This window comes from Oreochromis aureus, linkage group 7 (genome assembly GCF_013358895.1).
Source record: "Oreochromis aureus strain Israel breed Guangdong linkage group 7, ZZ_aureus, whole genome shotgun sequence".
Taxonomy (NCBI): Eukaryota; Metazoa; Chordata; class Actinopteri; order Cichliformes; family Cichlidae; genus Oreochromis; species Oreochromis aureus.
This window is the reverse complement of record NC_052948.1, coordinates 7,508,827-7,524,666: the sequence shown is the minus strand read 5'-3', so window position 1 is coordinate 7,524,666 and position 15,840 is coordinate 7,508,827. Positions and strand designations below refer to the sequence as shown.

Sequence of the window (15,840 nt, the reverse complement as noted above, 5' to 3'; positions counted from 1 at the left end):
TCATCTAACACTTATTGGATGATCCCTTGGAACCAACCCAGACTTGTGCATTTTTTACCCATCCATGTGGAAAAAATAATACCAATATGGAATATGTATGACTTCACAGAAATTCTCCTAATGAATTCAAAATAATTAACTCCGGCATGTATGTTCAACCCTGTCAGGGATATTGCCCTTTTGTGACATGAGGTCAAGATCATATGGCTGATCTCTAGTTTGTTTTGGTCACCAGAGTGTCCCGGGAGAGCAATAAGAGTGCGACCTTTACCCTGAGTTGCATCGCCACTTAAGAGGAGCCGTTGAAGGAGGTACATTCCCTCTCACACTTAAATTTGTATTTCAAGTGCACCGCTTCAAACAAAAATTTACATAAAAGTGGCTACATTTATTTAATTCCTAAATATATCCAAACTTAATTATTCACATACAGACAAAGCAGGCATAGGACATCGTACACTTTCTTAATAACTTTTAATTTCCAAAATTACATTACAATCAATACAATCAGTGTAGAATGTTTAAGAATACAAATATCAACTTCTGACAAAACCAATTTTCAGATCAGTAATATCAATAAACATATCTGGTAACACTTTCCTATAGCCTATTTTACCATTAGCAAATTGTCATCCAATAATCAAAAAGGTGTTGACTAATGTATTTGTTGCTAACTCTAAAAGTACTCACGAAGGGAAGAAAAACAACATATTAACTTTATAAAATTCCTCATGTGTGCTTAGATATTTACATTTCCATCATCCTTTGTAATGCTTGATAAAAGGGTGGTGATAACACGTTACCAAATGTATTCATTTATTGACTTTAATGTCACAGGATAACCTAGGTCTAAATCAATCAGTATCAAGATTAATACCCGTCTCATTGTAAAAATTCTCCTTGAAGATACACACACAAAAAAAAAAAAAAAAAAAAAAACCTACTCAAATGCATCTAATGGAAATATCATTTTCAGATGTAACTAATGAGACAGTGAAGAAAGCTGACAGAAAGGTTTGTCTAAAAGTTTTGTACTCTGAGATTTAACCTGCAGTTCATTACATCACACAGACCAAAATCCTTCAGATTTGGATCAGGAGAAATGTTCAATAAGAGATTCTACAAATGCATCGCAACACGGTCCAAAGCATAATACAAAACTTTTCTCTTGAGTAGTTTAGATCAGGTTTAGAGGTATTATTGCAAGCGACACGAGAATTTACATAAGTCAATTTACTGGTCTCCCTACTTTGAAATGAGGCAAATCAAGGTAATGCCCCGCACTGAATGCAATGTTTGACCTACTGTCAGCTGATTTAAACGGAATAATGTGTTCAGCTAGCAGAAGATACATTACTCCTCTATAGTAGTTTTTAATTCAAACAAAAACTGAGATTTTGAAATACAATTCAGTCATAACATACTGACAGATATATCACTGTATGAAAAATAGCTGGTGCTGACAAGTGGTCATTGATTGTATGAAATGAACATTTTTGTCCAGTGGGAGAATGAAAGGAAACAAGGCAGAGGTCCATTAAGATCGAGCCCTGGACTCCGACTCCATGGTGAAATTTGACTCAGCGCTAGAAAACAGAATTACACAAATTACAAGATCTGGCCTGAAGACATTCTGTGACGTCTGTGACGTCTGTGTCTCTGAGGTGTCATGTTATCCGCCACCTCACTTCCTGATTACACTGTGTTCAACACCCTGAAAATATATTCCTCACACAATGGCAGGAGTTACATCAAGATGTGTGAATAATCCCAAAACTGTGCTGCGCTGCCATCGAGAGGAGACTGAATGCAGTACAGTCTTGAACAACAAAAGGCAATGACTGCATCATTTGTTTGGTATGAAAACAGCACAAATCCTAGACAGATAAAAGAAGAAGACACTTACATATCCTTGTTTCGCATGTGGTTGTTGTACTGCAGGACTGTTGGGATGCCCTCCTCCTCCTCCTCTGGGACCTGTTGACAATTAGAAGGCAAACATTGTGATCTCAGGAAGATAACAAGCATATGAACAACTATTGTCAGAATATCTGATTTCATAGTTTCTTATTAAATTTGGGGAAAAGTTAAAGAGTAAATTGGGTTTTTGTACCAGAAGAAGAGTGAATGACAGCAGACTATTTGCAAATGTTAACGCTGGGTTGGAGAAACAGCCTCAGAATGAGGAAAACACAACAACAAATGTTTCTACAAGTAGCATTAAACCAAGTCTGTAATTTAAAATCTCTTTGTCAATTTATATACACATTGGATCAAAAGTGTGCTTCAAAAATAGGTATGACCGTTTAATGAAATTTATTAGGATTTGTTAAATATCTTAAAAATGCCACTTAGGGATATCAATAAAGCTTTTTTCTTTTTGTGCATCCTAAAAGTTTCTGTGTGCTGAAATAGCGACTGACTTCTGATTTTACATTGCAAATCCTTACATCCTCATAAATGTAAGGATGTTATGATTTATCTCTCACCTCCCAGTAGGTCTCATCATCAAAGCAGTTGTCATCTGCAGGATCTCCCCAGATAGGTAGCCTTAAGATAGCGCCTAATAGGAAGAGAAAAACTAAGTCATTGTCATCACTGTCTGAAAAGCAGTTTTTAACATGTGTATATATTCTGTAAAACTGATTCCTTACCAACAATGATGCCTCCACCTATACCGAAGCACAACGCCACACAGAGGCCTGCTGCCTGGTGACCGCCCTGCGTTGTGGGTACCATGTCTTTGAATTTACCCTCAAAGTCAAAGGTGTTCACCAGCCTTTATCAAAAAAACAGGGAGCTCAATGACAAGAATACAGGTACAACAACTGTTTTTTCCTCTTTAAGCCATTTATTTGAAAAGGGAAACACAGCCATAATATCTAGCTGAAGGTTTCCTTTTTGTAGGCAAGGAAAAACTCACCCTTCATGGCCATAAACTTCAACAGATGCAGATGCAGCTGTAACAGCTCCCACAATGCCACCTATAACTCCTGGCATAGCGTGGAGGTTGTGGATTCCACAAGTGTCCTGGATCTTCAGGTGCTTCTCCATGAATGGCTGAAAGATTTGTGTGATTTTACTACACAAGCATAGTTATAGTAATATCACTTTCTCACTTTAGTATAGTAAGAGCACTCCTGTCACCAGTTTGCATGCTTGTGGGATGTTATCACAGGGAGACGCTAAACAGATAGTTTAGTTTAGTTTATTTATTTATATAGCACTTTGAATTACAACAGTGGTGTTGACCAAAGTGCTGTAAAAACATACAAATTACGCAATAAAATAACACGCAATAAAATAGCAGTATCAATTAACATCAATGCCAAATAGCTAATAACAAATAAATAAGTAAATAACTCTCACGCAGTATTAAAAGCAGGTGAGTAGAAATGTGTTTTAAGATAGGATTTAAAAAGATTGAGGGTAGGAGCCTGTCTAATGTGAAGAGGCAAATCATTCCACAATTTAGGCACCACCAGCTCTAGGGGGCATATAATGCTGCAGTAGGTCTGACAGATACTGTGGGGCTGTCCATTCAGTGCTTTATAACCAATAAGATTTTATCATTGATTCTAAAATGTACAGGGAGCCAGTGAAGCGAGGTAAGCACAGGGGAGATATGTTCATTTCTCTTCGTTTGTGTCAAAAGACGAGCAGCGGCATTCTGGACCAGCTGGAGCCTTCCGACTAATGTCTACATATAAAGAATTACAGTAGTCCAGTTGGGATAGGATGAAAGCATGACTTGCCCGTTCTACATTTTTAAAAGACAAAAAAGATCTCACCTTGGATGAAAGCCTCAGTTTAAAGAAAGACAGCTGTACAACTAAACTAATCTGTTTTGCAAAGGTGAACTTCTTGTCAAATATAACCCCCAAATTTTTAGCATGCAATTTGATAAAAAGTTCTAAACCGTGCAAATTAAAATGTGAGGTTGTAGAGTTGCAACTTTGCAACCAAAAACAATCACGTCGGTTTTATTTTTGTTGAAATTAACGAAATTAGAGGCCATCCAGGCCTTAACTTCGCCGAGACACTGAAATAAAGGTTCTAGTGAAGCAGAACTGTTTCTCTTTAGCTGAAGATAGATCTGAGTGTTGTCAGCATATGAGTGAAAAATAATATTAATATAATAATATTTCCTGAAAATAAGATCCAGAGGCAATATATAGATAGAGATGTAGATAGTGAGAGTCCTTCTGCTTATAGAGGGATGTAAATGTTTAGGTAGGGGCCCTGTTGTAAAGTTGAAGACATTCAGATGTCCTGCTCTTAGGGAGGTGACAGCTAAGCAGAAAACAAGGTCATAATTCCCTCTGTGAGGGAGGAGATATAGCCCCCCCGTGAGATGGGCCAACATGTGAGAGTTGTGGATGTTCTTTGTTTGGAAAGGTATAAGAGTACAGGGCGGTGTCCATCCTCAGAAAACTGTTTGGTGTTTGATCTGAACGTTTTCTCCACATTGCAATGTGTTAATTAAACCACTTCAAATCGAGCTCACTGGGTGTGTTGCAGGTTATTGGTAAAATTTCCATAACAGTAGTTATTACTATTTTTTTTTTTTGATAGCTCGTTGTCTTCTGTATCTTGTGTCTAGTTTGACTTCCCCTGTCTTGCTTTGACTGTTTTCAGCTGTGTCTTTCTGCAAAGGTATTTTAATCCCCCTTTAGTGTGTCTGGGTGTGGAAATAACTTTATTTTTCCTTATACCCTTGTGATGGCATTAGCACCCATCAGGCAATGTCTATGGGCAACTGACTGCACTCAGACCAAAGGGGGCTGAATAATTACGCACACCCCACTTTGCAGTTATTTATTTGTAAAAAAATGATTTTCGTTCCACTTCTCACGTGTACACCACTTTGTATTGGTCTTTCACGTGGAATTCCAATAAAATTGATTCATGTTTGTGGCTGTAATGGGACAAAATGTGGAAAAGTTCAAGCGGGCTGAATACTTTTGCAAGCCACTGTACGTTTCCTAACTTTTCATGAACATATGTAGAAATGCCCAGGGTTAGTTGTCACATTGATTGGTTGTCTCAGTGCTTATTACTGTCACATTGGAAGGCAGATTTGGTTTGACAGCATGTCCATTTTGCACTACTCAGTTTTTTGGAAAACACTTAAAACAAAGGTATTTTGAAATTTTGATGAGTCTGAATAATTTTTGTATTGTTGTTTTTTTAATTAAAAGCAAATAAAATTTTTGTGTGTTTTGTTTTTTTTTTTTTTTTAACTGGACATTTATTAACAAGCTGTAGGTAATGGCTTTGATTTGTCACTGGCAAGCTAAAGCCATGTGATAGATGGGTTAAAATGCTTATAAAGAGGTCAGTTGGGGATGGTTGTCTCACTGGTCCTGGGCTTGCTTGTGACATGTGTGACAACCAAGCCCCCAAGTATTAAAATAGTTTTTACAGCTAGACATGTAAAGACAGTGTTATTTTTTAATTTATTTAATTTTTTTTTTCTTTATTGGCAGAATGTTTGTGTTAAGCCATACACCAATAGCCAGTGAAAGAGAGTATGTTTTAGATAAGCTGTCTGCAAAACTGATACCCCTGGCAGTCCACGAGTATACATTTGTCATCACTGACTTGTGGGACTTTGAGTGAGGCACAGACTTACTAGATCAAAACTAACAGCCTTAAAATAGAGATCCCAGTAAATTTACTTACCTAAATGGTCGATCATGCATCATGACTTAAAATGGAGATCAGTTTGGAGTGAGTTTGATAATGATGAAGTTCATTGTTGCTCTACCACTGATCTACACTGACTTGCTCACTATTGTTCAGGTTACCTGTCGGAAAATCTCACATAAAATGACTATTTGTCTGTAAAAAGATAAAAAGAACCTCTGAACTTTTTAAATCATATCAGTAATACATCAGTTCAAAATACAGTCATGGAATATGGAATCTGTTCTCTGTTATTATTGTGGCTTTAGCAAAAGCTACATTACTAAAGCACCACAACTTCCTTAATTTTATTGCTCATATGTAGAATAATTTGTAAAATGTATCACTTCTTCAAATTCATGCTTTAAATACAAGGGGCATTGGGTGCTGTTTATTTATAGAAATACTGATGTCTCTGTACATTGGGGTACATCTGGGTCACAAAGTGTCAGAGTATCATTGATGATTAATTAATTTTTGTTATAATTAATTGCAAACATTAAAACTATTTTGAGCCAGCATCCTAAGCTTCGCTTTAGTGATGAAAGGGTTGTTGAACAAGATTATAATGATCAGAAATTCATGCAAGGGTCAACAGTGTCAACTACAACCCCGGTCTACCCTCGTTATTAGTCGCACACATGGGAAATTTGGGGTCATGGCAGAAAGTACAAGTTAAGAGCAAAACTTAAGAAAAACACAATAGAATAGGATAAGGTAAAATAGAGTTACATACTATACAAAATAGAATAAAATGCTTTATTATAGTAGGAATAAATGCACTTGGTACTATTGCACATCAGGGAGTCAGGGATAAAGTTACAATTGTGTATGCGATGTGTGTGTGTGTGTGTGAATGTCTGCACGTGTGTGGTCATCAGCAGAGACCATGTTGTAAAGTCTGACAGCAGCTGGAAGGAAAGCATTAAAAGAAAATAAATATCATACCGTGAGAAAGATATATCCAAGTGTGGAGATGACGCCACAGCAGAAACCTACAATAAGACTGCCATAGGGCATCAGCATGAACTCAGCTGCTGTTCCAGCTGCAACGCCTCCAGCAAGTGTGGAGTTCTGGATGTGAACCTGAGAAACGGGTACAGAAAAATGTGTATCCTGGGTAAATAATCATCTGAAGGGTGCACTTATTGAAAAATGTGTTCGCAGGATTGTTAAACTCTTTATAGATTCTTGTTTTGGTTTGTATGCATCTCCGTTGATATAATCATGTCCATGTGCATAATAGGTTATATCTAATAAGTGTTTGTAACTTGTTACCATGTCTAGTTTCCCATGCTTCTGGAAGAGGCTCGAGATGGCCACAGCGGTGAGGACAGTTGAGGCCAAACAAAGGTAAGTGTTGATGGCGGCTCTGTGCTGCCCATCCCCGTGATCACAGATAGCTGAGTTGAAGCTGGGCCAGAACATCCACAGGAACAGGGTGCCTGTGACATAGTGATATAAGTCACGAGTAACAGGGAGTTTTGTGAGATTAAATAGATAAAAACTCTTATAAATCAAAAGCAATACTAAACATGACCATGTGCAGTTGTGGGTAATAAACGAAGCTTACCAATCATTGCAAAGACATCTGAGTGGTAGACAGAGCCCTGCAGACGACTGCTCTGGTGCAAGTTAGGACGATAGAGCATCCATGATATGGAAAGACCATAATAGGCTCCAAATGTGTGAATTACCATGGAGCCTCCAGCATCTCTGGCCTTCAGGAATAAAAGAATAGCATTAGGCAAAAACTATATTTCCTATTCTGCAGTCTGCTATGAGAAGCAGATTCTGAGCTGTTTGTAGCACAGTTGTGATGAACCTCTGCAATATCTTGACAGTGTTGTACTACGGGATCACAGGAATACTACCAAGCTGTCACGTAGCAATGTAATTAGAAAACATAAGCAAAGAAAGCACTGTATGGACGGAGATATTTGTGATGCCGTGGACCTGAGGCATGTGTGTCTGTGTGTGTGTGTGGGGGGGGGCGAGTCAGCTGCAAAGCTGACTGTGGTGGAGAAATGCTGGTGCTGAACCGAGAGCAAACATTGTTGGTGCATTTCAATAGAGTGACAGTGAAAAAGTCACCTAAACATCGTGCGGAGGTCTGGATCGTTCACAGACAGGAACTAAATGAGCTCCTGTTTTTACAACTGGAAATTATACGTATTGTCTGATTAGATAGCATTTTCATTATATATTTTTGGTGAAGTATAATCTGATTGTTAAAACTTACATGTATAACACTTAGGATGATAAATTCCTCCACAGCAAACAGTGTAATCCCAAACAAAGTCAGAACCATTAGCTGGACTGGACTGACTTTTCCCAGCAACGCTCCATAGGCAATTAAGCAGCCGGCCACGCAGAAATCAGCATTTATCAGGCTGAGGAAGGCAATACAGCCAAAATGTAAAGGACAAGCAAGGAAATAAAAGAGCATTACTTCTCTGCACTGGCCTTGTGCAAGATCATCATATTTTTTTGGCTAAGAGTGCACTTATTCCAAAATGGATGAACTAAAACAATGCTGTATTTTATACACTTAACATAGATTCACATGGGTGGCAAATAAAAAGAAAACACGGCTTAATGTGTTTCAGTAGAAACTGTGCTGCCAGGACAGGGTCAAGGTTTTGAGTTACCCTTATGTGGATCACTTTCTCTATCTCTATTTTACACACAAACACAGCTATCATATTTTTGGCAGCACGTCAGAAGTAGCATAATTTCCCATTACCCCCTATTCCAGTCTACCTTCCAACCACAAACACAAACTCTTGGGTGGCTGAAAAACATCTTTGTGGCAATTTGTCAGACTGGTTTCTCCACCTACACTTTTTTTCTTCTGGATACAGGTGGAAAAATATTCCCATAGGAGAGACCGTATTTCTCGGTATTTGAATCAAAAGACAAGAACTCATAACATGAATCACATTATTTCATTTTTTTTGTGTGTGAAGTGATTCCTTTAAATCATGAGCAATAAAACTGAACTATTACTTTTCAATTCCAATTTTGATCTTCCCATCAGTGTAGTCCAGTGAGTGGAACCAGCCCTGCATCAGCAGTGCCCACTGAAGACCAAAGGCAGCGATGAGGAAGTTGAAACCTACTCCTCCAAAGCTGTATCGCTTAAGAAACGTCATGAGGAAACCGAATCCAACAAAGATCATCACATGGACATCCTGGAAACCTAACAGAAAAATGTGATTAGAAGAGCAGAACAGAATAGAAGTAGAAAAGAGGAAAGGAATGGTAGTAGGGATAGCTTGGTGGCTTAGTGGTTATAACTTTTTTGCTTTCAAACTCATGTTGTGGATAGTCACTTACAGTCTGTCAACACACAACTAGAGTAAACGAAGTAAATGTCTGAAGGATTGATGCAAAAATTGTGGAAAGAGCAGAAAATCTAAAAGAGGGCTCACGTAGACAAAACTAGAAAAAAATGAATAAAAAAGAAAATAAAAACCTGGCTTTAAACAATTTAGGGATGATTTGCATGGCAAATAGCGTTTTTAATACAAAAGTGAAATATATAAATCAAAGGTTTATTTATTCAAATAATTAAACAATATGTAAAACGTGCTTGATATTATCTAAATGTATCCCAGTGCAGTAAATTTCATTTGACCAGATTCAATTAAATTTAACATTTACATTGTGCTTATGTAACAAAATTACATGGAAACTTTACATGTAATCCAGTTACTTCAAGTCAGCCTTCCGTGCACCATGTTTGATTATATTTTATGTCTTAGTAAGCATGTGTTATGGATCCATTCATTTTCTTCAGCTCGTCCATTCAGGGCTGTGATTGGGATAGAACCTATCCCAGCTGTGACAGGGAGAGAGATGCTGCCAGTCTAACACAGAGAGACAGAAAACCATTCAAACTCACATTCGCACATAAGGCCAATTTAGAATCACCAGTTAAACTAACACGCATGTATTTGAACTGTGGGAAGCCAAAATGCCAAGAGGGAATGCATGCAGACACAGGAAGCATATGCAAACCCCCCACTCCAGCAGGCCAGTGGATTCAAACCCACAACCTTCTTGCAATGGGGGGATTCTGCCCCAGGTATGTACAATTTAAAGTACATGTTCTCTCTGAATAACTGAGCTTTAAATGTGACTATATATCATATAAAATCGTATGCAGAGATATTTTTGATTTCAAAAATGCTAATCACACCCATCGTTGTCCTTTTTTTCTTTTTTAATCTGATACTAATTAACCTGTGATCTTTTATAGGTTACATTGTGTATTCTTGAATTTAGAGGAAAAGCTGTCGTCTGCAGGGCTCTGTCTACCACGCAGTTTACTTTTACAATGCGTCATCAGTAGTCATGATGGCTTATTAAATAACAGGGGGTAAAACATGAAGATGACTCAAGGACTCTGTGTGTATTTACTGTTGCAGATTAGATGATGACATGTTTTGATGATGCAGAGTTCCATCTAGTTACTTATGCAGGTGCTAACCCCTAGGGTTTGCAGGAAATGTCTCTAAAAGTAACACGGGCAGACCAGAAAAAAGTTGACAGTGATGATTTGGCAGTTTTCATGAATCTGAAGGGTCTGTAGTATAAGTATGGACAACACCTGCTCAAAATCATTGTAATTATTTAAAGTAGATCTAGCAACAGTTGGGTTTCTTTTTTTTTTAAATTAGGCTATTTATATATCTATCTAACTGAAGTTAGTTATATTTAATATATTGTCAGGAATTACATGCCTCCATTAAATTAAGCCAAAACAATTTGTCAGGTCTTAGAAGTTCAATCAAGATTAAAAATATAAAAATATAGAGATTATATTTACAGCTACACACTTGAAGAACTTTAGGTTCTTTAATCATGAGAAAGCCAGTACCTGACATGACTAGCAAATAGGATACATAGATACCAACATGCACAGCAGCATTACTTACAGCATAACCCTGCAACTGTCTGACACGTTGTGGGGGGCAATAGGTGCCACTGCACTGTGAAACAATAAGCTGCAAATGTTTTAGCACAAGTTCTTTTTTTCGGTCTTCGAACTAACAAAGCCAGCAACGCCTGGGATGTTCCAAACTGCCTGCAGTTAAAACTGATGAATTTAAAACCGGGTATTTTCAGTCTCCAATTCTAACCTGTGTCAGGAAAAGAATTTCTCACCTGACATCCAACACCACATCTCAGATGGCTTAGCCTCAACGACAGCCTGACATTGTGGGCTGTGTTGTAGAGTTTCCACAACCATACATCCAATATATCCACCCATGTTACATGATCTTTAAAATCTCATAATCTAAACAAAATATATTATCAAAATTAGACACACCTTAGCCAGAAAAGTTGCAAGTATGGACTTTCAGCTTTTTTTTTTTAACAGGAGGAGGCCTTAGAGGAGTCAAATCCTTGGGGAAAATTCACCTAGGAGTCAGATCTTTGTCAGCAATGTGAAGGTAATTTGTAAGGTTAGCACAATCTGAGGTCTATCATGAAACTGGTAAGTCAACCAGAAGCTTTTTACAGCACTGGAAACTATTTGCTAGCAGAGATAAAATTATAGAACAAATATCTAATTGTACATAGAAATGGATACATTACAGAGTTTACTGGAGAAGAAAAATAGAAATAAAGAAATTACTTACTTGGATATCTGAAGTAGAAGTCATTCTCAATGTCAGTTAAATTTAAATGTTTTCTGTGCTCTACCCAGTGTGCATCCGACTCGTGATCATAACGAATAAAAACCCCAAACAAGATGATCATGGCAGTCTGCCACACAACGCAAATGGCTGGAAGACTCAGACGAACATTGGTGTTCTTTTCACGATCACACATTTCCCTAAAGCTCTGACAAGCTCCCATTGCTTTTAATTACTTAAAATGGATTTTGTAAAAATAAAAATAATAATAAAAAAAAATATGTATATATTTTTTTGTTATATTTTTTTTAATCTCAATGCCTTAATATCTGAATTCTTAATTATTCTGCTGTGCTGCCCTCTGCAAAAGTGACAGACACTTTAAAGGTCTGAGCATTTTAGATTCAAGATGGGACTCTGAGGACACACCCACAGACTCTCCCTACAAATTGCAAGTCACATGTGCTAGACTCTTTTCTGGTGAAGACACATGTTTCAGTGATATCTAGATTTTGAAATTTGATTTTAGCATATTTTCAGTTTTCACTGAAATTTTAATCAAACCAAATCAATCTTTAGTCACATCCTAAACAATCTGCAAAGACATTGTTCCCTAAATTACGTTGGTTAAGCTTTAGACTTGCTTAGTATGTAATATAACAGCGAAATTAACTAATTCCTTAGGACAAAAAGCCAATTTGTGGAAAACAAATGAAGTGTTTCAATAATAATAGAAGCTTGTACAGAACCTGCAGTTTATGTTTTCTTATTTCTAGAAAGCTACAGGGGACATTCTTCTCTCCTTGCTCAGGGCTGTTTCGATGAACTGTAAATAATGTCTGTCTATGCCTCATTAGAAAGACACATGACAGGTTTGATTCAAACAGCCATCATTGGGTTCAAGGTTAAAACAAGTGTCCAGTTTTTTGTGCATTTTTCTGGTTCATACAAGCAAATTATAAAGAACAATATCAATTTCACCTCCACATTAAAACATTTTATTGCACTTAGCGCTGTGCATGAAAAGCTGGGTAAAATAAAGAATCAGTGAACTGGAACAAATAATTTGGATTAAATATCCAAAACTTCAGGTATTTTCAAAGTAATATTAAAATGCCTTTATTTTTACAGCAAGGTTATGTGCACTGTATCCTTTCTAGTTGTCTTCCACATATGGAATTCCTATAGTGTTGCTATAACCTAACAATAGCTTAATATTGGGATAAACGTCATTTAGAGCTTGTAGTTCTGTCTCTGATCCAGACCAAATCAAACAAATATCTTTAATTAATCCCCATCAAATAATATGTGTGAAAAACGTGTTCTCCTGATTAAACACAAAGTTCCCATTTATCCAGGTATAGACCAGCAAAAAAGGACTATAGGAACCCCCCCTTACTCTGTTTGAATACTTTGTCCTGGAAAATAAAAATGAAGTAAGGAGAGAATATTCAGGCCTTTACATGCATCTATATTTAAGAAATCAATGGACAGAAACACTATACATGCAGCAGCTTTCATCCAACATGGCTTAAAGAAAATCTCCCTTTTGGTCATGTCCAATGAGTCAACAGAATCTAGGACCAAAAAAGGAGTTTAAGATCAAATTTAAAGACATGGTGTTATGTTACCAGGAAGGCCAATACAAAGACACCACCCTACAGAAAACGTTTACTAGAGCCAAAGACAGGCAAACCTTGTCACAAAGAAATGCCCCGAACAAGTTTTTTCTTTGTTATGTGTTGAATCCAGGAAGTACTCCTTCTCAAAAACAATTCTCTTCAACCCAGTTGCACAGTATGGGTCAATAGATGATTTCAGTGGATGATCAAATTGAGACTGAAAGGTTTTGACCAAACTACGTGATTCACTGCATTATATGAAAATGTTGCAATGTGTGTGGATCATGCACACACACACACACACACACACACACACACACACATATATATATATATATATATATAATTTAGTTCCTTTCTCACCTAAAGATGAGAAGTGTAAAAACCATAAGGTAGTATTGTAATAGCTCAGCAGAAAAAGGGATTCTTCTGTGTGAATGTCTTTGATCATACTGTCTGCTGTTAGCCTTTCTTGAATGTTTTGTCTTGAATGTAGAGTACCTCAAAGTAAACTTTCACTTCCACACTTAGGTGGGGAAATGACTTTATGTATACACATGGATGATGATCCAAGCCTACCCGGAAAGTCAAATACACAACCTTGACAAAACATACATACACAGGTCATAAAATGTCACATGGATGTTGCTTCCTGATGAAACAGTGTTGACTGAAAACCTGGCAGCTGCAAGAAATATAATAAACAGAAAAAGGGAACATATAGTCTAAATGTTCCACAGTTCAAGTGCAATATACTCTTAATTAAGTCATTTTCTAAAGTAATAGCCAATAATGAATTTACACCCTCTTTATCATATTTAATAAGCAAATTTCTAAACCTAGCTCATCACCTGATCAATACTTTCTTGACAAGGTTGTTGTATGTACTTAATTATGGTCGCTAGTGGATTATTTGTGTAGGCTGTGGTTGGGTTTGTGAGGGAATACTTACCTTTTCCTTGTGATAAAGTTGTAGTACAAAAACAGAAATAACTAAAAAAAAAACAAAAAACAAGTATTTATTTTGTTCTTTACTGCATTTGAACCCCCAAATCTAGTTAAGTTGACAATTAAGAGCCAGTCAGTACTCTTATTTCTGTATTTAAATTAAGACTGTGGTGTCTAAACACAGAAAAATGCTTTACAGCCAGCTTTAAAAAGCATAACCAAACTTGAAAACTTCCCATTAAGAGTATGCATTTTAACCACAGTCCTAAGGACAGCAAAAAGTCATCTTAAACATAATTTTAAATAATTCCACTTTATCAAATGGCTCTGTTAAAACATAAAGAGTTTAACTAAATAAATATTAAAACTGTCAAACCATTTTGAACCATTATAGAGAAAAAGAGCAAGTTGGCAGCCAAGCATACAAAATAATGTGCTGCTGAGTGATCCCCAGTGAGGAGCCTCATTACAACAGGTGAGCAGATAGCTCCTCTCGTTACTGCTGCTACCTTGGTGATGTCGTTCTAGCAAATGATTTGCTCTTCAGAGATGATGTCTAGCATTGATGTTTATCTGAGAACCACTGTCAGGCTTTCTGAAGTGAGTTTTTGAACTTTATAATGTCCAATGTAGTGTTGTTATTTGACAATAGCTGTGAACTAACTTTGGGATGTTGTGCAGTTTTATTTATGGTGGAGCCAGGATAACTGTCAGGTTACAGTCCTCATGGCATCTTACCAATAACTTTACCTAAATGAAAACTTTCATTCTGGTTTCCAAAACCTGAACTTTATAGCCAGAGTATGGCAGACACATGAAAACATGGGCCTTTTTAAAAGCATTGAAAAAAATATAGTTTTTGATTTCACTAAGATGTCTTTTCATGTCTTTTTTATTTCGCTCGATGATTGTTGGATTGGACAGAGTAAAAAAGGTTAAAAATAATATTTAAAATGCCTTTCTCCACCTTTCCACTTCTTGTTCATTCATGGTTATATCCTGTCTGCTTGCCCTGCAGATGAGGAGACACTGTACCACTGATGACTGGGATCAACAGTCTCCTCCTTCAATGCTAAAATCATAATATAGCCCTGTACCGACGATTTGTCACATCCTGAGGCGTCCTATAAGAACGCAAAAGGTAACCTTTCATCCGGATTGTGGATGAAATCCAGTACAATGACGCTCCTGGCGGAAACACCCGTTCCAGCCTTGTATTCCAGCCCTAACCCTAACCGTAACCTTATCCCTAACCCTAAACCACAACTTTAATCATGTTAGATGTTTTCCAAAGTGATTAAAGTAAAATAAATGTACATGTGTAGATTGAGTCCAAACGGTTCTCATGTTTCCTCCTCTTTCCGAATGCATAACATAGGAATGCGTTGGGTGAATGAAAGCGTAACATCCTGACAATTTGTCACATAGCGTAATATGTTACTCTTTGAGTGTGTTGGGATAACAGCTGTGGAAAGTACCCAGTACCCAAAACACAAGGACAAAATATAATAACTTCTAACAATATACATCCTTCAAGCTGCTGGCTTTTACATAAGGCACGGTCATGTTTTCACTACAAATAGACAAGAATATAGTATGTCAAGAATATTATGTCCAAATCTCAAAATGCCCCTATGCCTGATTTCCACAGAACTTACAGCCCTTAATTCTCAGTAATCTGCTCCTCTCTATTGAATCAATGCAAAACCTTTTGTACCCAGTGACACTTGTTATTATATACTTTGCTTGGAAAAATGTATCCTACCACCATGCTCCTTATGTTACTTTGTGCAATACGCCCTTTTTACAACAAACACCTCACATGTGACAAACAGCATTCACAATGGCTCTGTGCCACCACACCCGAGCTTCTCCTGACTCGAAAAAACGTGGCTAGGAACTGCAATTCATGAACAGACGGACACAAAACTCCA

At 37.2% G+C, this 15,840-nt stretch overlaps 1 protein-coding gene across 1 annotated transcript; it reads right to left on the bottom strand.

Moving 5' to 3' along the window:
• Positions 1 to 457: 457 nt before the first annotated feature.
• Positions 458 to 11,720, bottom strand: rhcgb (Rh family, C glycoprotein b). The gene is made up of 11 exons (XM_031759115.2): positions 11,340 to 11,720; positions 8,698 to 8,890; positions 7,931 to 8,081; positions 7,262 to 7,409; positions 6,967 to 7,133; positions 6,637 to 6,774; positions 2,924 to 3,060; positions 2,655 to 2,779; positions 2,490 to 2,563; positions 1,907 to 1,977; positions 458 to 1,586 (listed from the first exon to the last, which is right to left on the bottom strand). Exons 1-11 carry the CDS (start codon positions 11,557 to 11,559, stop codon positions 1,538 to 1,540), a joined length of 1,473 nt encoding a protein of 490 aa, XP_031614975.2. The 5' UTR covers positions 11,560 to 11,720; the 3' UTR covers positions 458 to 1,537.
• Between the last annotated feature and the right edge of the window lie 4,120 nt (positions 11,721 to 15,840).

What these genes read in the sequence shown, in the direction of transcription:
- rhcgb (XM_031759115.2), bottom strand. Translation starts at nt 11,559, where the DNA reads ATGGGAGCTTGTCAGAGCTTTAGGGAAATGTGTGATCGTGAAAAGAAC. An exon ending in TCATCCTAAGTGTTATACAT is followed by an intron (nt 7,410 to 7,930) that starts GTAAGTTTTAAC and finishes TTATTCCTGAAG; the next exon opens with GCCAGAGATGCTGGAGGCTC. An exon ending in ATGATGAGACCTACTGGGAG is followed by an intron (nt 1,978 to 2,489) that starts GTGAGAGATAAA and finishes AATTGTCAACAG; the next exon opens with GTCCCAGAGGAGGAGGAGGA.